Consider the following 22,027-nt stretch of genomic DNA (forward strand, 5'->3'; position numbering starts at 1 on the left):
CTGAGGTGCATAACCTGGTTAAGAATTTGCTTATACGTCATAAACAACCTAAAAAGAACTCCATGTCTAGATTAAGCCAAACTTCAGTGCAAAGTATGGACATTTCAGCAGTCAGAGCACCTGCACTCCTCAGAAAGGAGTGGAAATTTTAGTATTTATGGATCTATCGCTAGAACCACCGTATCCATCTCAGGGCTCCTTGAAATGAGCATATTGTACAGACATGTTGTCAGAGTAAAAATAGGACAGAATCCTCACAAATGTTATTGTGCAATATACATCCTAGCGTTTTACCAGACAATCAAAAAGAGTCAAATGCAATCACTTGCTGAATAAGGACATACCCAGGTGTAGAAGACCAGCACAGCCCGACGCACGTTTCGCCTTGGCTTTGAGGAGGTAGAGCCAAGCCAAAGCCAAGGCGAAACGCGCGTCGGGCTGTGCTGGTCTTCTACACCTGGGTATGTCCTTATTCAGCAAGTGATTGCATTTGATTCTTTTTGATTGTCTGGTAAAACGCTAGGATGTATATTGCACATAGCATGTTTTCTGTAGCAAAAGCCATATGATGGGTATTTCCCTATTGGTCAAGATTGCACAATAGCACTTTTTTCCTCTAGCAAATACTATATGAAATACTTATTTATAATATTTTTACTAACATCACTGATATTTATTATATAATTTATGAGGATATATTGGGAATTACTTTATTGTATGTGAAGTATTATATTATTAGTGTCATATTGTTGGTTTATTATAATTTAATATAGACTGCACATATATGTTCCTTTGTGCTATATACATATATATAACAAATACTATACAATAGCTTAGCGTTATTGGACAGTGGGATATAACTTCTCTTTTTAAAAAATCCCTTTTTAATATCTAAATGCCACTGTTCATATATCACTTGATATATATAGATATATATATATATATATATATATATATATATATACACACACACACACACACACACACACACACATACATACATACATAGAATTTTTTACACTGTTTTGATGTAAATTATCACATGTAATTTCCTGCCCTTGTGCTGTTTCCAGCAATTTTGTGCCATCTGGTGGTTCTTTTCCCGTGTTATATTTGTGTCATGATGTAAATAATAAAATATACATTTTTTCAAATAATGAAGTGTGTATCATATATATAGGTATATATGATATAAGATGCAGCCATCACCTTTCGGGGTTTATACATAGCATTCTATAATGCTGTATATAAGCCCCCAACCCGACCTGGAAGAACTGAAAAATAAGTTATTATACTCACCTGTGGGGCGGTCCGGTCCGATGGGTGTTGCTGGTCAAGTTCATCCCATTTCTTATGATCGCCACCCTCGTGCTTGCTTCTTTTAGATGACACAAGCCTGCATCATCCACACAGGCTCCCTGACATCGTGCTCCGGCGCAGGCACACTTCTTTGCCCTGTTGAGAGCAGAGCTAAGTACTGCAGTGTGCAGGCGCCGGGAAAGGTCAAAGAGCTCCGGCACCTGCGCACTGCAGTAATTTGCTCTGCCCTCAACAAGGCAAAGCAAAGTACACCTGCGCAGGAGCACGATGTCAGGGAGCCTGTGCGGATGATGCAGGGTCGTGTCATCCACAAGATGGGAGCCGTTGGACCAAGACCAGCGACACCCATCGGACCGGACCGCCCCACAGGTGAATATAATAAAACCTATTTTTCAGTTCTTGCAGTTCGGGTTGGGGCTTATATACACAATTATAGAATGCGATGTATAAGCCCTGAAAGGTGATGGCCATATCTGATATTGGCCAAAACTGCTGAACAGGTACACTTTAAGGATGCACTATCATTATTAACATAGGAATCTACTTAATTATGGACATTTTAGACTGATGACCTATAAATACGGATGATTCATGAATGACAATACATATGAAAATCATCTGAGTTTTCTGGTTGAAACATCAGACTAGTTTTCATACAATCGTCTGCACCTGCCCTAATGTCTCCATAGTGTTCATTCAACACTACTCACATAGCTATATTCTCTAGACTACCTCTGTCCTATAAAAAAAGAAAAAAGTTTACCCCTCTTTTCCCAGCAAATATATAAATTGTGCTAAGGGGGGTTCTGCGGGTCGTTGCTTCATCAGGATTCAATTTCATCTCCTCTCTCCTGCCACCAGCACGGAGAAACAGTCAAAGCCTACCATGTTTGACCACAGACATACTGTCCACATAACTTTCACATATGAGCTTGCAGTTGTTGCAGATGTCGTTAGACGCTACTGGAAGATGGGTTCTTACTTACAGTAGTAATATGGACACGGCAACGTCTAAGCCTGGGCCAGATTTCATCAATGAGAGCAGTGAAAAGAGCCTGTCACTCAGGGTAGGTGGGTGGCGATACACTTGGAATCTGGCAGTGCACAGCTGGACTCATAACATGCTAAGTGTTCAGGAAGGATTAGACGGTCATTCGGAGATGGATTTGGAACATAAGTACTGGGTCTTCATCATGGCTAGGTGATTTATTTCATGAAGCACATTGTTAGATCTGGTGACCAATCATCTTTAAAAAGGGTTGTCTGTTCTAAACCATTTACGTGACAGTCCCAGGAAATGTCATAAATGTTCAGTGCCGGAACCTGCATGCCTCAAGAACAAGGCTTGGAAGGAATGGAAGTGGTGGAATCGCATGCGCTGCTACCTCCACTTATTTGTGGTACTATATTAAAATACCTGAAATAACATTTAATAACTGAAATAAACAAACAATAATAAATAAACAAAGTAACCTGAAGGAAAACTGAGAAGCAACAGCAGAAAAGAAAAATATCCACCTGACCCTACCCAAATTATAGAAACATCTCATTTTTAAAGAGTTTGAATACCTTTTCTTTTTCTGCTAAAGCTTTTTCTGTATCAATTTTAATGCCATCTTCACCATCAGAATCAGATTCGGCAGACATTGATTCATTTGTGTTTTCTTCTTTATCAAGATCCTGTAAGGCTTTGTCCTAAAATGATAAGATATATAACTTACATGTTACACTGGAAAATCAATCATACGTGTGATAAAATAAATACAGATGTGTCTACTACAAAGACAACACGTAATAAGCTATTCAATTACCAAAATTACACAAAAAAATACTTCTGTAGTGATTAACTTTCACTAAAACAACCAGTTTTTTTTTAATTAAGTTGACTCGAAAATCAGCTTCTTTACACACTGTCAACCACACGTAAAGGGAATCTGACAGAAGTATTTGTTATTTAGTCTTACAACAGCATGATTTAGGGACAGAGAGCCTGATTCCAGTGATGTGTCACTTAGTTGATGGGATGCAGCAGCTTTGATGTAATGAATTTTCTCTGCTTCAGATCTAGCAGGGCTCTAAATACTGAGCCCTAAATGACACACACACACACACCACTGATTGGCAACTTTCTATGTACATAGTATATTGACAGAAAGCTGCTATTCAATGATGTTGGCAAGGTGGGACCAGGAGGCAGGAGAAACCTACTCCTCTAGTGAGCATGTCCTTCTTATAAAACACTGACTTTATTGAAAACAACAAACCACAGAACAGTGAGAACACTGGAATCAGGGTCTCTGCCCCTACACCGTATTGCTTTCAGCTTACATAGCAAAAGCAGACAGATCACAGATCAGAAGGTCCACAAGAGAGAACGACTTGTGTTAGCACTAGAGATTAGCGAACATGCTCGGGAAATGTTATCCAAGCATGTTAGGGTGCTGAGTGTCTCACAGCTGTTCGACAGCCACAACACGTGGGGAACTCCTGCTTGTTATGAAATCCCTACTGTCTTGTGGCTGATGAACAGCCGCAAGGACTTGAACATATTATTTGAGCTAGCACCTTATCCGAGCATCTTCGCTCAGCACATCTTTACTGCTGCCTATGAAGGGGCCAGGCTGACGGTTCATTTTCTTGTACATACAGAGAGGTCGCTTTGACATGACCACCTAAAATACCATAAATACGTGGTCTTTTAGGTGGGCACCCTTCTCAAAGAAGATGGCCAGTATGAACAATGTATGGTGGAATATAGAAACTCTAGTCTGGATAGGCGGATCTATAAAAAGAGGTGGTCTTTTGGAGTTGTATTATTACAAATTACAATTACCACATCCAGCTTGTCCCAGTAGTCATAGTCATGCAATTTCCCTTTCGGGTTTTGATTCTTTTCATTTTTCTTAGTTTCAGTAGATACTTTACTTCTGTTTTTTTTCTTTTTTCTATAGTCTTTGTTTCTAATTGGTGGTAGAGTCTATAAGAAAATGTATGAAAATATTAATTTAGGGTACAAAATGTTCCAGTCCATACACAAGTAATATATTGACTGACATAGGCTGTGTGCACACGTTGCGGATTGGGGTGCAGAATTTTCTGCACAAAATCTGCATCTCCTGGCAGAAAACGCAGGTGCAAATTTGATGCTTTTTTTATGCAGATTTTGTGCGTTTTTGTTGCGGATTTCATGCGTTTTTTACCCCTGCGGATTTCTATAATGGAAGGGTGCAGAAACGCTGAAGATCCGCGCAAAAGTGACATGCTCCTTCTTTTGATCCGCAGCGTTTTCCAAGCGTAGTTTTCCGCACCATTAGCACAGCATTTTTTTTTCCTATTGATTTACATTGTACTGTAAATCACTTGCGGATCTGCAGCGTTTCTGCGCGGAAAAATCTATGCGGATCCGCAGTAAATCTGCATCGTGTGCACACAGCCTTAAAGGCACAATCTGTCGCTACTTTTACGCTGCTCTGAGGGCAGAAAAAAAAATATTGACAAAGGCGTTTATTCCATTGCTGGAAGACTTATTCAACAAGAAATGGAGCAAGGGTCTGTGTCAATATTGCAGAAGTTGTGGACGAGGAACAGTGGTTCCAGTTCTTGCGCTGGTTTTTTTTGGGTGTCAGCGTCCATGGTCAGGTAGGGAAGATATCGAGGTTTTTCCAGAGATATCACAGTGGAAATCATAGCTGTGGAATCTGTAAGCCAAACCTCCAACTCCCCAGCCCGGCCTCACTACTGAGCATGTACATAAAGTGCAGCACAGATTCATCTCAGCTAACAGCCAAGATCCTTAGATCAAAACGGACATTTCAGAACTTTCCCAAATTCTTATGGAAACATTTACAGCACATCCTGCACCCAATGTATTTCATATTTTATGAGTCAGTCCAGTTTTTACCGACTCCACGGCCCTGGCAGACATCCGATTGTCTTCCAGTCACTTTATTTCTCCACATATAAACATTTTAATTAGGGGACACTAATGGGCTGCAGAGGGCCACTGCAGGTCGGTATAAGGTCTAACTTTGTTTATGCATATAGGATTGGCTAAAAAGCTGCAAACAACAAGTAGAGAATGATTCCTCTTTTGTACGCGTATTGCAGACATGCTTACCTCTTCCCCCACGACTGTCTGGTTACTCAGCTTAGCATCCTTCTGTTTTATGTCCGTTTCCCAGGTTTCGAGCTCTCTCATAAAGTCTTGCAGCTCCTCGGCATTCTGCTTCATTTGTAACTGCAACTCTAGAGCTTTGTTTGGAGACGACATGGTGGTGATGTGCCTTGAAAAAAATATTATACGTGTTACATACATCCATATGTACCTGCTCACAGCACCAAATTGAAAGCAAAACTATCCTACTACAGATAGAATCATTGATTGTGGAGACCACCTGAACTGTCCTCCTCGTGCCAGGGCTCGGAATGTGGTGGAACTGCTTGATAAATTATTGGTGGTGGAGGGGGAGGGTGTGCTGGTGATGATCCAGCTGTTGTGGGCCATGTGTGAGCCAATAACAGAATAAGTGGTTGGTGAATGATCCTTAAGAATAACTTTACAGGAAAGCTGTCACCAGAAAGAGCGTTATTAACCTGCAGGTTAATAGTATTACTAATCTGCCTGGCGCCTGCACGTAGCCGAACCATGCGAGGCTGAAAATGAACCTTATTCCCCCGGCAGGGTTCTACTTTCCGCCATGAGGCTGGTACTGACACTGGCTCTGCATTGGGGCTGTCATTTTCATGGTGATCTGTGGTGAACTCAGTGACTTTTCCTCACAATGCTGAGGTCACCGCAGTTCAGCCCGGCTGGGAACACAGCCTCAGTGACCGACAGTAACCGTGATGTGGTCACCGCTGGTGAATGATGATACGCTCGCAGCAGCTCATTCACCAAAGGTTCTAATTCTGGACAGACGCATCTTGGCACAGTCCAGGTTTAAAACTGTTTATCCCCCAGACATGGACTATGGTGTGGGACAGAACGGCGGAGAGCTGGGGGATATTGTAGTTTTAATACAGGAGACGAGAGCTTCAGTGGAATTAGGTGTTAGGTTAGTATAACTGTGTTTGTTATTTTTAAACAAAAATGGATATGTGTGTTTTGTTTTACTTCAAATAAAAAAACAACTTTATTCTTGCTGTGTCTTTATTTATCCTTTCAACTAGAGGATTAGTAATGGATGGGTGTCTTATAGACACCTCTGAATTACTAATCCGCGGGCTTGATGTCACCTTTGTATTATCTGGTGATATCAACCCCACTTGCCACTGCTACAGGGCAAGTGGGAAGAGCCGGGCAAAGCGCCATAAGTGGCGCATCTAATAGATACGCCTTTTCTGGGCAGCTGCAGGCTGCTATTTTTAGGCTGGGGGGGACAAATATATCCATGGCCCCTTACTAACTTGAGAATACCAGCCCCCAGCTATCTGCTTTAGCAAGGCTGGTTGTCAAAAGTGAGGGCGACACATCATTTTTTTTTTTTTTTTTTAAATTTAAATTCAAAACTTAAAAGTCGTGACACATTGGTTTTAAGTTTAGCATTGCTGTAATTGTACTGCCCTACAGAATCCTTCTGTCAGAACATTTTTACATTATCAATAAAAAAACAACAAAATACAATTACCTTTGTTTTTTCTTACCATTTCACACCATGAACAATGAATGGTGATATTCAGAACTACATCTCATCCCTGGAATAACAAACCCTCGTATGGGGACAACAGAGTGATGCTGCCGTCACACTAGCAGTATTTGGTCAGTATTTTACATCAGTATTTGTAGCCAGAACCAGGAGTGGGTGATAAATACAGAAGTGGAGCATATGTTTCTATTATACTTTTCCTCTAATTGTCCCACTCCTGGTTTTGGCTTACAAATACTGATGTAAAATACTGACCAAATACTGATAGTGTGACGGCAGCCTAAGGATTCTTTCACACTTGCGCTGATACGGGGCCGTCGCTAAGCGTCAGCGCGACGTACCGACGCATGTTGTGAAAATTTGGCACGACGTGGGCAGTGGATGCAGTTTTTCGACGCATCCGCTGCCCATTCTAAAGTCCGGGGAGGAGGGGGCGGAGTTTCGGCCACGCAAGTGTGGCAGGAAATGGCGGACGCGACGTACGAAAAAACGTTACATTTAACGTTTTTTCGTGCTGACGGTCCACCAAACATGACGCATCCAGTGCACGACGGACGCGACGTGTGGCCATCCGTCGCTAATACAAGTCTATGGGTAAAAAAACGCATCCTGTCGGCACATTTGCAGAATCCGTTTTTTTCCCCAAAATGACGCATTGCGACGAACGTCACACGATGCCCGCAAGAGAGTTGTGTCTCTTGGAAGAAACAAAGCGCAGGACTGGAGATTCTCCAGGCTCACAGGGTGTGCAGGGCAGCTGTTACACTGGGGAGATGCCCTGTCAGGTGTACAGCCTCATAGGTGGTGTGTAATACTGAGGTGAAGACGTCCTGACACAACCATGCACAGGTGGGGGCCTATGTCTGACAGAGAGGGGTCTCCTGGTGCACAGCCCCTGTAAGAACAGCCTAGTAGAAGGAATGTCTGCCACAATCCCCGCAGGCCAGCACACGTGACTGGCATGGCACACTTCACCGCCAGCCGTAAAGCAGCAGACCCGTGCCAGTACCGTGCGCACACATGGCTGTCGCTTACCTCCAGCTTCTCCCTCAGCCGCTTGTGTACTATCACTTCCCACTCACTCCCGGCATGCTCTGCGCACATACTGTAGCCATAGAGACCAACGTCGCCAAGTCACCTATCGCCGCATTATGCAGCAGCACACCCTAGCGGCACGTCCGGTGTACTGCCCCTTATCAGATACATACAGAGCATGTGGAATGTGGAGAGTTTAGGTTGCCACAAATAAAAATGGCTGAATGTGTTCCGCGTGATTACTTACGTCACGGTGTCACATGTGCACAGTCCAAGATGAAGATGGCAGCTTCCTGTGCGGGCTCGGTGGGGTTGGGAAGAGAGTTGTGAAGGGGAAAGCAAAGGGGGAGACAGATGGAGGGAGACAGGGCGGCCCCCAGAGACCACGGCTGCCCCCCGGCCAGGAACAGCTGGGAGAGCAGGGGCGAAGCCCACCACAAATGCCACAAGATGCTGCAGATGGCCATGGAGACGAGTAGGTGACAGTCAGCCTGTACTTGTGTGGGGGGTGTATAACGACCTAGCGTGTGTATACACTATGTATATATATATACTGTGTGTGTACAATATGTATGTGTATATACTGTGTGTATACAATATGTATGTGTATATAATGTGTGTATACAATATGTATATATAATGTGTGTATACAATATGTATGTGTATATAATGTGTGTGTACAATATGTATGTGTATATAATGTGTGTATACAATATGTATGTGTATATAATGTGTGTGTACAATATGTATGTGTATATAATGTGTGTATACAATATGTATGTGTATATAATGTGTGTATACAATATGTATGTGTATATAATGTGTGTATACAATATGTATGTGTATATAATGTGTGTATACAATATGTATGTGTATATAATGTGTGTATACAATATGTATGTGTATATAATGTGTGTATACAATATGTATGTGTATATAATGTGTGTATACAATATGTATGTGTATATAATGTGTGTATACAATATGTATATATAATGTGTGTATACAATATGTATGTGTATATAATGTGTGTATACAATATGTATGTGTATATAATGTGTGTATACAATATGTATGTGTATATAATGTGTGTATACAATATGTATATATAATGTGTGTATACAATATGTATGTGTATATAATGTGTGTGTATACAATATGTATGTGTATATAATGTGTGTGTATACAATATGTATGTGTATATAATGTGTGTATACAATATGTATGTGTATATAATGTGTGTATACAATATGTATGTGTATATAATGTGTGTGTATACAATATGTATGTATAGTGTGTGTACAATATGTATATATATAATGTGTGTGTACAATATTTATATATAATGTGTATACAATATGTATAAATGTGTGTGTGTGTGTATACAATATGTATATATAATGTGTGTGTATACAATATGTATGTGTATATAATGTGTGTGTACAATATGTATGTGTATATAATGTGTGTATACAATATGTATATATAATGTGTGTATACAATATGTATGTGTATATAATGTGTGTGTACAATATGTATGTGTATATAATGTGTGTATACAAGATGTATGTGTATATAATGTGTGTATACAAGATGTATGTATATATAATGTGTGTGTGTACAATATGTATAAATGTGTGTGTGTATACAATATGTATATATAATGTGTGTGTGTATACAATATGTATATATAATGTGTGTATATACAATATGTATATATAATGTGTGTATATACAATATGTATATATAATGTGTGTGTATACAATATGTATATATAATGTGTGTGTATACAATATGTATATATAATGTGTGTATAATATGTATATATAATGTGTGTGTACACTATGTATATATAATGTGTGTACAATATGTATATATAATGTGTGTGTACAATATGTATATATATAATGTGTGTGTGTGTACAATATGTATAAATGTGTGTATACAATATGTATATATAATGTGTGTGTATACAATATGTATATATAATGTGTGTGTATACAATATGTGTATATAATGTGTATAATATGTATATATAATGTGTGTGTACACTATGTATATATAATGTGTGTGTACACTATGTATATATAATGTGTGTGTACACTATGTATATATAATGTGTGTGTACACTATGTATATATAATGTGTGTGTACACTATGTGTGTATATATGTGTGTGTACACTATGTGTATATATAATGTGTGTGCACACTATGTGTATATATAATGTGTGTGCACACTATGTACGGGTGTGTGTATAATGTGTGTGTGTGTGTGTGTACACTATGTACGTGTTTGTGTATAATGTGTGTGTGTGTACACTATGTACGTGTGCGTGTGTATAATGTGTGTGTGTACACTATGTACGTGTGTATGTATAGACATACGTGCAATTAATGCAGAGCGTATACGTACGTGTAATGTATGTTACCCTTATACTGACCCTTCTCACTTTCTGTCCCTCAGGTCCATACGCCCGGCTCCTTTTAGATGCCATGACGAGGTCTGGTTGGTAAGTGTCACTTGTGGATCAGTAGAATTCCTTCATTTTCCACTCCAGAGTGCAGTTGTCAGTGTCACTACAGTAAGGTAAGTCTTGTCATACTTCAGTGCTGCGGTTATACATATCATTTACATAAGGGTGGGCCCTTACTATGGTCCATTCCCTAATTAGCACAGCAGCTGATTTAGAGGACAGAATGACCCCCGATAATGGCCGGCATTCAGCAAACCTCACTCACATATCAGGATGTGTATAGTCAGTGGCAAAGCTGCTGCCGCCCATTGGGTAAACGAGCCATGCCAAGCGGGCTGACTGAGGTCCACGTGTGTCTCCTTCTTTGGGACTGAAAGGGAGCATTTAGTGGGCAGCAATAGAGGGAGATCATGTTTGCATCATTAGGCAGCCGACCATCTTGCTGATACCCGCACTTTCTAGGCCAGAATAAAACACTAGAAATGTTCTCTGCGTTCTTGATTGGACCAAATATACCAGTTGGGACATAGCAATAAAGCTTTGATATCAATGTGCTCCAGCCCTCCAGAAATCCCTTTAAGTGTCCGCACTTTGTTTTTTTTCAGCACAGTTTCACGAGTTCGACATTTTTCCTGTGAGGATTGTGATGGATCAGTAAGTGGAGGCTTTGATGCAGATACGTCTGAAGTAAGTGAACCTCTTAAAAACAAAGATTATTCGAAGACTACACAGCGACTTTGGTAGAGACACCTGTTGTGCGACAAGATTCACTCAATGCTGATACTACATGACCGCTTACAAGAAGGAGGTTGCGAAACATCCGAGGTTGGACTTCTTTTGACTTTCTTACCACACTACCATTCAATGCGCTCCATTCACTTGTATCACGCTGCGATGTAGCAGCAACACCAAACGAACCTTGGTCGCACAAGTGTCGTGGCCAAGGTCACTGCGTAACCCGAGCCTTAATGTATTTCAGCTGTCTCGAACCCACTGGGTCATCAATATCCGCTCAGTGTGAGTCTGACACCGAGCACCCCCACCGATCAGCTGACATCTCTGGCAGAGGCCGAATGAAGGCAATATGTTTAGCGGAACACAACCTCTCTATACATGGCTTACTGGCCACTGCTGAGGACTGCCGTCTATTCTCCATTCTCATCCAGCTTCTGCCAGTGCAGCCATCAGATAATCAGTGAGAGTAGCAGATGTCGGACCCCTGCCAATGAACTATCCTATGGTTAGTTATCAGTAGTTTTGGACAGCCATTTATTATTATTATTATCGTGCCACTTATTCCGTTATGCTTTCCTGTACTCGTTTTTGTTATGTATACCCCTTTTAACATGCAATCTTACACACTGGAAGTCACAATTGGTACAGGAGGATGGAAGAGCCTGCCCACGAGAGCTCACAATGGGTGAGGATACAGTAGGTGAGGGCAGAGCTGGTCGTGCAGCAGTTTGGTGAAGCGATGGTTACTGTTCATTGTAGGCTTGTTGGAAGAGGTGGGTCTTCAGGTTCTTTTTGAAGATTTCGATGGTAGGTGAGAGTCTGATGTGTTGTGGTAGAGGGTTCCAGAGTAGGGGTGATGCGCAACAGAAATCTGGTATGCGATTGTGGGAAGGGGAGTAGAGAAGGAGATCTTGTGAGGATCGGAGGTTGTGTGTAGGTAAGTACCGGGCGACGAGGTCACAGATGTATGGAGGAGACAGGTTGTGGATGGCTTTGTATGCCATGATTAGGGTTTTGTACTGGAGTGTCTGGGTAATGGGAGTCAGTGCAGGGATTGACAGAGGGGAGAAGCCGGGGAATAGCGGGGGGACAGGTGGATTAGTCGGGCAGCAGAGTTTAGAATAGCTTGGAGGGGTGCGAGAGTGTTCGAGGGGAAGCCACAGAGCAGGAGGTTACAGTAGTCAAGATGGGAGATGGTGAGGGCATGGACTAGGGTCTTTCAGGTTCTTGGTTAGGAATGTACAGATCCAGGAAATCTTTTTGAGTTGGAGTCAGCAAAATGTGGAAAGTGCTTGGCTAAGTGGTTTGAAGAAGAAAACAGAGTCAAAGGGTCACCCTGAGGCACCGAGCTTGTAGGACTGGGGAGAGTGGGCAGCCATTTACTTTAATGGATAGGTCCATTGGAGGGATTAAGTGACATGGAGGAAAGATGATGAATTCTGTTTTGTCTATATTAAGTTTTAGAAATCTAGCAGAGAAGGATGAAATAGTGGACAGTCATGGTGGGATTCTGGTTTGTAGGGAGGTGATATCAGGCCCAGAGATGTAGATCTGTGCCAGCAGCAGAGCGGTGATACAGAGAGCCATGGGACTCTGAGTTGTCCCAGGCCAAGCCATAAGGATTTCCTGTAAAACAGGAGAAATAATGTCTGAATAATATTTCCCTCCTTTCAGATTGTACTGTGTCAGAATAATATCCACAATCAGCCACACATGGACCGCGTGGTGACCCACGAGCTGATTCACGCATTTGACCACTGCCGTGCACATGTAGATTGGTTTAACAACATTCGCCATTTAGCATGCTCGGAGGTAAGCAGATCACTTACACATGTTCCCATTGTCAACTGATCTCTTAGTGATCTAAGCTGGCTAAGAAGGGTTACGAGCATTATAAAAGATCTGGTGCAGCTGTTGGATCCTTCAAGCAATAAAAGGATATGCACCCAAAACATAAAGCACAAGGGTGGCAATCAAGCTGGCAGAACCTTCTGTTGGCACATATTAGATATAACTGCCGCAACAAAACGTTGTCTGCTATTTCTCCACCTCTTGATTTACTGATACAAGGCCAGTTTTCAGTGTGGGTGGAAATGTATTTTTTTTTTCTGTTTTTGATAGTTTTCTTTAATCGCATGTAATGTAAAACTTGGGAAGTACAAATGCATACTATTTTTTACAATCCATATTAAGAGGAAAATGACAGACCTCACGGTATGTGTATACGGCTTTCTAATTGGCGTACAGATAAGGTACCACTCCAGCGCGTTTTTTATGTCCCTTCTGTGTGCTATCAGTATTTTATGTTCATTGTATGTATTAAAATACTTACTGGTTGCTGTCTGCTACTGTTTTCAGCTCTGCTCTGTCTCTCTTCTGCAATATATGATCGAAGTTACCACCATCCAGCTCCCACAGCGTTTCTAGGTGGCCTTTGTCAGTCAATGTAAGTCTATGAGACTCTGAAGAAGGGTCTCCTAGACCTACATTAATAATTCAAAAACACTGGAGAAGACTATGAGTTTTGATAAAAATATGTAGAAAAGCTTTATTTGTTCACAATACAAGAATACTTAAAAAGACACAGACAAAATAAATAGATATTATAGAAAAAACACCAAGAGGATTAGAGCGCTGTACACACCATTTACATTGTATCATGACCATTATTTGGTAATGGGTGAAGATAATAGATGAAAATGATCCCTACTCTAGATGTCCCAAAACAATAGATCCCTCTTTTTAAATCCATCAAGGACCTTTCATTAATGATATTCACAAATGGCCACCTGGGGATAAATTCCCAAACATGTCCACCAACTCTCTAAGGCGTTCTGTCAATTAAGTATGCCCGACATGGTGGACACAGAGGGGAAAGGGCAGGGAGAGGTAAAGAAAATCTCTCACCGTGTGCTTAGATGCTCACTGTACGCACCCCAACGTGCGTTTCATCGCTGTCGGCCTCGCTTTCTCAAGGGGAGGTGTGGCTTGACTCAGCTTGAGGACCTTAAGTATCCATGGATACTAGTCACATGGATATTACATGACCCGGCCAGCTCATGGCTGCATAGATGTGACGCATGCGTGCGCGGCCACCCATGGCACACCACCCCCGCCCGGTCGCATCCCGACGCGCACACACGTGCGTGTACTGGTCACTTGCGGCTGCCTCTCTCTGTCTGGCATTGTCCCGCTGCGTGCATGACTGGGACCTGTCTTGGGATACGACCGGACGGGGGTGGTGTGTTGTGGGTGGCGGCACGCGCATGCGCCACATGAGCCGGCCGGGTCATGTGATATCCATGTGACTAGTATCCATGGATACTTAAGGTCCTCAAGCTGAGTCAAGCCACACTGCCCCTTGAGAAAGCGAGGCTGACAGCAGCGAAACGCACGTTGGGGTGCGTACAGTGAGCATCTAAGCACACGGTGAGAGATTTTCTTTTCCTCTCCCTGCCCTTTCCCCCTGTGTCCACCATGTTGGGCATACTTAATTGACAGAACTCTTTAGATAGTTGGTGGACTTGTTTGAGAATTTATCCCCAGGTGGCCATTTGTGAATATCATTAATGAAAGGGACTTGATTGATTTAAAAAGAGGGATCTATTGTTTTGGGACATCTAGGGTAGGGATCATTTTCATCTATTATCTTCACCCATTAGCAAATAATGGTCATGCTACAATGCAAATGATGTGTACAGTGCTCGAGTCCTCTTGGTGTTTTTTCTATAACACATCTATTTATTTTGTCTGTGTCTTTTTAAGTATTCTTGTATTGTGAACAAATAAAGCTTTTCTACATTTTTATCAAAACTCCTAGCCTTCTCCAGTGTTTTAGTATTATTTGTTATGGAGGTAAACATAGTGACCTAGTATTGTGCATGGGTCACACTGAGTCTGGAAATTGGGATATTAATCGCAGTGGTTAGCACAGCAGCCTTGCAGCGCTGGAGTCCTGGGTTCTAATCCCACCTTGGACAACATCTGCAAAGAGTTTGTATGTTCTCTCCGTGTTTGCGTGGGTTTCCTCCGGGCACTCCGGTTTCCTCCCACATTCCAAAGACATACTGATAGGGAATTTAGATTGTGAGCCCCATCTGGGACAGCGATGATAATGTGTGCAAACTGTAAAGCGCTGCGGAATATGTTAGCGCTATATAAAAATAAAGATTATTATTATTATATTAATAATTGAAGTAATAGTTTCTAATGTGAGCCGATTGCATGATGCCGAAGAGGGTGCGTTAGAAATGGCTGCAACCAATAAGTCTTTTCATGCACATACTACACACACCTTACTAATTGCCTACACAGGGGGCGAAAATAAAGATAAAAACCTGCCTGAGTTCTCCTTTACCTAATTGGGAGATGATGGTTGTGTAGGAGCAGTGCAATGGGCCACTTGCTCTCCCTTCATATCTAATATTGGATGTGAAGAGACTGCAGAGGGCTCTGGTAAGTGCAGTTATGGCATCCTTACAACATTCGAGGAGTCTCATGCATGAGTCCCTTTAATTAGGAAATGACAATGCTTGAGACTCCTTGAGCGGGCAGAGAAGCTAATGCATACTATACCAGCCGGAGTGTGTCAGCTCCTCCGCACACATGATTGGGACGGAGAGTAGAGGCACAGAGACTATAAGGCCACGTTCACACGGTCAGTACTTGGTCAGTATTTTATCTCAGTATTTGTAAGCCAAAACCAGAAGCAGGTGATAAATGTAGAATGGTGATATGTTTCTATTATACCTTCCCTCTGGTTGTTCTTCTACTGGTCTGGGCTTATAAATACTGAGGTAAAATACTGACCAAAACTCAGTGTGTGCACATGGCCTAAAAGAACACGTTTCTCAGTAGTGACCAGTACAGATGTCTGTTTGACGAGCCGATGCTCCGCTTTGATATTCTTGTAATTTACGTTTTGCCATTTTCTACAGATCAGAGCTGCCAATCTCAGTGGAGACTGCTCACTTAGTAATGAAATTAGCCGCTTTAACTTTGGCTTGAAACAGCATCATCAGGTATGTCCCGAAGTGTGGGTACCTGTGGTTCCCGCAAAATGTTTTATGGATGGATCCATTCAGATAGCCTAATAACTGGACACCAGATCAAGAAGTGAATAATAAGTGAGTGGGAAATAAACAATTCTTTCTGTGAGGTAAAACATTGCTTAAAAACAGGCAGTGAAATGTTTTACCTCACAGAAAGAATCAGCTGTAATCCCACACTGTACTGTATGTATTCTCTATTACTTCCTTCCCCACCCAGGAGCTGTGGTATTACCAGACCATGTTCCTGCACGGTCAGACACGGCCATTACACAGTACACAGCAGGGGCGCATTTATAAGATTATCTCAGCACAGGGACATTTTTTAACAACTCATACAGTGGAAGTTACAGTATTTTCATTCCAAGATCTATTGATTAAAATTAATTTTTTCTAGGAAAACCTCTTTAAGTCCTGTAGATATCGTGCACAGGGTACTGGGAAATCCTTTCTTAGCACTTCTATTTATGGCTGGCAGATGGTTGAGGAAGGGGAGTTTAGCCAAGTGGGCTGGACTTAAGGCAATTGTCCTGTCTAGAACACACCCAGTTTCATCTAACTGAATAGAGAACTTTGAGTTGATAGAGGGGAAGGCGTCCAACTTTCAGATTCCTCATCGTAGTCATGGACAGCAGTTACAAAGAGTTTTTGCACAGACGGTATATATTTTTGTGGCACAAGAGATATTGAACTGTATAATGTGCCAGACTATAGCGCACTTCCAGGTTTAAGATAACTGAAAATAAATGAATTCTAATTCAATTTTCACTATGTCTTCAGGTGATTGAAGTGAACAACCTCTGAGTCCAGGGCTGTGGGATATGGAGATTTGTGGTAATTGCAGTCAGTGGGTTTTGACCGGGTTCTTGGGACAAGACACTTAGAGGACAAGTGAGAATGAAGTGTTCTATTTTTGTAAAAGGATCACATGGGAAGGCGACATGAGGTTGATAAATCCTTGTGGATGGTGTCTACTCCAGGCCAGGCCTCTGATGCACTGTATTTAACAGCATTTCAATGAAGGAATTCAAATGTGATTTTCTTCAGCTTCCCCATCGTGGATAGGATGCTGGAAGACCTGAATAGGCCTTGTTCACATCAGAGGCTGCACAGCATATTCCCTCCTGTAAGATAGCGTGCAGTAGACCGTGCTATTTCTTACAGGATAGTGACAGACCCCATCGGCCAGGTGATGCTTTCATCTGCTGCACAAGTTCTTTGTTCTGTTGGTTTCCCTGTTAGTAATTTTTTCAGTTTGAAAAAAACCACATGTGGACAGGGCCTTGAATAGACGAATGTAGTGGGCATTCTGCTGTATTAATGCATGCTCTGTTCCGGTCTTAATCGTAATAAGAAACAAATGACACTGATTTGATGCCTTGTGCAAATAATACATGTTATTTGACATGCGTAATATTGATTTCTGGTGTTGCTTAACCTTTTCCTTATTTCCCTACCAGGCCTGTGTCAGAGACCGCGCTCTCCGCTCCATATTGGCAGTCAGGCAGATCAGTCGGGAGGCAGCAGAAAAAGCCGTAAATGACGTGTTTGAATCGTGCTTTAATGACTATGAACCATTTGGTCGAATCCCTCATTGTGCAAGAGATGCCGATATGGCGCACAGAGATTTTAAAAACCGAGGAAGACATTACGCAAACCTTTGAGCTACAGAAAAGCGCAGATAAATCAGGGTTCAGATGAATTCTTGTTATGATCTAGTAATCATGAATGAGGATTGCGCCCCTCTAACAGAGATGATAGAATGTATTAGAATATGCCTCAATTTCTGTTTCTGTTTATTGTATGTTCTTTTTAATTTTATATTTAATTCTGTGATTTTTAAAATTGATTTGTTTTGTGAGGAATATAATAAAGTTTATATGACAATGTTTTCTTTCATCACAGGAAGTAAAACCAAGGTTTTATGTAATGTCTCATCTGTGGATTCACTCTGCTCCAATTTTTCCAGTGGAGTTTACCGTTCTGCCCTCCGCACCCAATAAATACTAAGCACACAATACACTGCATATCCTATAGGAGTTGTCTCAAATTTCTATCTTCAGAGGACATCACTTCTGTTCTTGCCCTTCTGATTGACAATTTGGTTGTACTGCTAGCCAGAACAATTCATTCTCCAATGCTGCCATCACGTTACTATTAATGCTGTTGATCTGACCTAAACATTCACACCAAAATCTGATAATCTACTAGTGTTGCATGTGGATTTTGCTGCAGTTGCAGCTATAGATTTTAATCCATTGTAAATGATTCAATCTGCTGTTTCTGTTAAAAAAAAAAACAACCCTTCGGAACATTTCTGTAATGGCTTGCTACAGAATTGTAATTCCCTTTCCTTGCATCGTACTATAGTGGAATTTTAGGAATTCTCAAAATATTCTGCAACAAATACTCCTTGACTGTATTAACCAGTTTGTGATGGTGAACTTTCTTGGTGATACAGGACAGGGTGCATGAGAGGAAGACAATGCTAACACACCATTTTGGGGCCGTGCATGAGCTTATTTTTTGAAGTGCAGTCCTAGATATGCGGTCTGCCCCAAAGTCATGTTCTTCCAGCTGATGTCCATCCTCTGAAATGTACAAATAGTGGCTGCTTTGAAGTGGAGGCTGCCAACAGAATTGTCAGCTCTCTCTACTTTTTGGTGGCTTCATGGCTTTCGAAATGTCTGAAATTCTTTGTGACATCATTTAAGTGCATCACTCCGAATAGTTCCCCTCCTACCCCCAACCAGGAGAACAGCAGGTCAGCCTTGTACTGCCTTATTGGCGTGCTAATTGGTCCACTTTCAATTTTACATAGAATATGAAAATGTAGACTCCGCAACAGATGTCCAAAAAGAGGTCAGAAAGGACACGTCAGGGAAACCACTGCCGGCATTTTCCTAAAGCATCTTCTACAAAAATGATGGCAATATTATCAGGGGTGTACCAAGGAGGGGGAACAGTGTGCTTGGGGCCTGTTGGAGCAACAAGGTGCTTTTCCTTGATCAGGGTAAATAAAGGAGTTTACCTTGATTAAAATAGGAACATTGCCACTTTCTTCCAGGAAAAAAAAAACATATTTGCCAAAATGTGGTGTCTGGTATTACCTACAATATCACACACGATGTACAGGCAGGTATGGCACTTTTTCCTGATATTCTGATGTTCAGATAATGAGCTCATTAAAAAAGGGTTTCTCCAGCACCCACTGACCTCAGTAAGAAATGAGGATGCGGTCTGCTTACCTTGCGGTCTGAGGCCTTGAATTCTTAAGACCAGTGTATCGAATGGAAATGGAGACAGATGTTGAAGTGCACATTCGTTTAATGAAATTTTTGTGGAACCACACAACCACTATCTGGGGGCTCCGAAGGGAGCGTACCTATGCGAGCTCCAGACACCCATAGCAAGACCTCTCAAACAAGGCCAGGTTGATTGAGATGCCCGACGGACGCAAGGCGCTACCTCCAGTTAGACCCCGAACAAGTGGAAGCTGACTCTGCGTGACAGGCAGGCTGGCAGGAACTGCAGGAGGGTAAACGGCAGAAGCGGGCAGCAGCTGGTGGGAACAGGTGTGAAGGGTAGTGGTGTAGTCCAGAGAGACTTGGCAGGCACACTGGGGAAACAAACCAGAGTTAGCAAGGTACTTGAGAAACACTGGCACGCGGTGCAAGGAACCTGAGAATAGCAACAGGAAACACTCGTTGCTCAGGCACCTCTCTTAGGGCAGAGGTGCCAGAAATAGCCAGAGTCGCTCAGCCATTGCTTGAGATACTTTTTGAAAATGGTGCGCTGTTTCTTTAAGAGACCGGGAGAATGCATGCCCTCAGAGCCATTCCTGGAAGCCTGTGGGGAGCGCGCAGCGTCCAGGAAGCAGCAGCAGGGGATGGACTAGTGGAACAAGGGACGGATTGCACAGAGGGTCGGCGCACCCACTGGGAATCATGCAGAGGCGCCGGATCCGAGGTGAGGGGAGGGTACCGGAAAGCGGTCCAGGAATGAGGAGTACTGCGGCGACTGTGCAGGGGTGCCAACGCTATAACCAGAGTGAACACCTCTGGTCTTGATAAGGGGCATTTTGGAGTCAGATGCTTCTAATTCAGTAAGAAGCTCATACTTCTTAATGAATGAGTTGTCTTAGAAGTGTCATCCACCTCAATGTGGCCTTGCTACAACTCTTACTCCAGTCTGAAACTGGTGTAAGGAATAAGGCTATGTGCACACGTTGCGGATTCCATTGCGGATTTTTCCGCAACGGATTTGATAAATCCGCAGTGCAAAACCGCTGCGGTTTTTACTTCGGATTTATCGCGGTTTTTAATGCGGATTCTGCTGCGGTTTTCCATCTGCAGTTTTCTATTGGAGCAGATGAAAAACTGTTGCGGATTCCGCACAAAGAATTGACATGTTGCGGAAAATAAACCGCTGCGTTTCCGCACGGCTTTTTCCGCAGCATGGGCACAGTGTTTTTGGTTTCCCATAAGTTTACATTGTACTGTAAACTCATGAGAAACTGCTGGGGATTCGCAGCAGCGGAAACGCTGCGGAACCGCAGCAAAATCCGCAACGTGTGCACATAGCCTAAGACCGAATGTTATTAGTTAGACGAGCCATAGTGTCATGCCCCCTTTCCATCCTTGCAGGAGTTTTTTGTTAATTATTCTAATTTACTGCGATAATGACTTTTGGGTTTTCATTGGCTGTAAGCCATAATCATCAACATTAACAGAAATAAACACTTGAAATAGATCACTTGTTTGTAATGACTGTATAATATATAAGATTCACTTTTTGTATTGAAGAGCTGAAATAAAGTAAATTTTTGATGATATTCTAATTTAGTGAGAAGCCCCTGTAGTAATCTACAAGGTCTGAACTTAGGGCGAGGGGGCAGTATTCAGAATTCCAGTACATTAGTAGGTTATAGTAATCTGTATGGTAAAAGCATCTAAACGACTTTTTATCTCCCTAATAAACCAATTTACGGTAATTGGCCTCATATGTAACTGGCTCTGGTGTCTGGTATAGTGAATTTAAAGGGCTTGTCCAGGACATAACACACTGAGGACATATCTGTAGGATAGATCATCACAATGACATCAGTGGGGGTCCAACATCCCTATGAACCTCTGCAGTGTTGTCAGAGGCCGGATGTATGGGGTAATACACCGCAGCTCTGTAGATCGGTTAGTGGCAGCTGCCGATTACCCCACATGCCACTGATTTCATCCATTTTTGTTTAGCTGTATTTTTTTCATGCATTTTCCTGGTATGTGGGGAAATGGCATGGGATATGCTGTATAAGGGCTCTTTCACACGTCTGTGTCTCCGGTACGTGTGGTGACAGTTTTCACACATACTGGAGACACACATTGAAATCTATGTTGCTATGCACGTATCAGTGTGTTTCCATGGACTGTGTGACCCACACGGGTCATGTACGTTTTTTACCAGCAGCATGGGCCCCAAAACGTCCCCCAGATGCACACTTGGATGTCATCCGTATAACACACACCAGCGCCTGAGAAGCAGCGGTACAGTTAGCACTGATCCCCAGCACCAGGTGCTGAAGACAGCGCTCATCATCAAATGAGATGCTGGGAGCATAATTGACCAGCGGTGACAACATCTTAGGCTATTTTCACACTTCCGTCGTTTGGCTAACGTCGCAATGCGTCATTTTGGGGAAAAAACACATCCTGCAAAGTTGCCTGCTGGATGCGTTTTTTCTCCATAGACTTGCATTAGCGACGCATTGCGACATAT

At 42.2% G+C, this 22,027-nt stretch overlaps 2 protein-coding genes across 3 annotated transcripts in view; one reads left to right on the top strand and one right to left on the bottom strand.

Moving 5' to 3' along the window:
• The window catches only part of RPAP3 (RNA polymerase II associated protein 3), a 113,698-nt gene extending 105,594 nt beyond the window's left edge, over nt 1-8,104 (bottom strand). Inside the window, exons 1-4 of the mRNA XM_069764489.1 lie at nt 8,001-8,104; nt 5,438-5,603; nt 4,154-4,297; nt 2,890-3,015 (exon numbers count right to left, since the gene is read on the bottom strand). Of these exons, the coding sequence (XP_069620590.1) occupies nt 2,890-3,015; nt 4,154-4,297; nt 5,438-5,590 (423 nt within the window). The 5' untranslated portion in view covers nt 5,591-5,603; nt 8,001-8,104. The remainder of the gene's footprint in view (nt 1-2,889; nt 3,016-4,153; nt 4,298-5,437; nt 5,604-8,000) is intronic.
• A 154-nt stretch (nt 8,105-8,258) lies between these two features.
• Nucleotides 8,259-18,176, top strand: LOC138675886 (mitochondrial inner membrane protease ATP23 homolog). 2 transcript variants are annotated; one of them, XM_069764490.1, is made up of 6 exons: nt 8,259-8,475; nt 10,466-10,511; nt 11,081-11,162; nt 12,885-13,022; nt 16,148-16,231; nt 17,719-18,176. In XM_069764490.1, exons 1-6 carry the CDS (start codon nt 8,355-8,357, stop codon nt 17,920-17,922), a joined length of 675 nt encoding a protein of 224 aa, XP_069620591.1. In that variant the 5' UTR covers nt 8,259-8,354; the 3' UTR covers nt 17,923-18,176. The 2 variants fall into 2 exon arrangements, with proteins under 2 accessions (XP_069620591.1, XP_069620592.1); XM_069764491.1 differs by having other exon boundaries at nt 8,262-8,475; nt 10,466-10,588.
• The last annotated feature ends 3,851 nt before the right edge of the window (nt 18,177-22,027 follow it).

This window comes from Ranitomeya imitator, chromosome 4, assembly GCF_032444005.1.
Source record: "Ranitomeya imitator isolate aRanImi1 chromosome 4, aRanImi1.pri, whole genome shotgun sequence".
Lineage (NCBI taxonomy): Eukaryota > Metazoa > Chordata > Amphibia > Anura > Dendrobatidae > Ranitomeya > Ranitomeya imitator.

What these genes read in the sequence shown, in the direction of transcription:
- LOC138675886 (XM_069764490.1), top strand. Translation starts at nt 8,355, where the DNA reads ATGGAGGGAGACAGGGCGGCCCCCAGAGACCACGGCTGCCCCCCGGCC. An exon ending in GCAGATGGCCATGGAGACGA is followed by an intron (nt 8,476 to 10,465) that starts GTAGGTGACAGT and finishes TCTGTCCCTCAG; the next exon opens with GTCCATACGCCCGGCTCCTT. An exon ending in GCCATTTAGCATGCTCGGAG is followed by an intron (nt 13,023 to 16,147) that starts GTAAGCAGATCA and finishes CATTTTCTACAG; the next exon opens with ATCAGAGCTGCCAATCTCAG.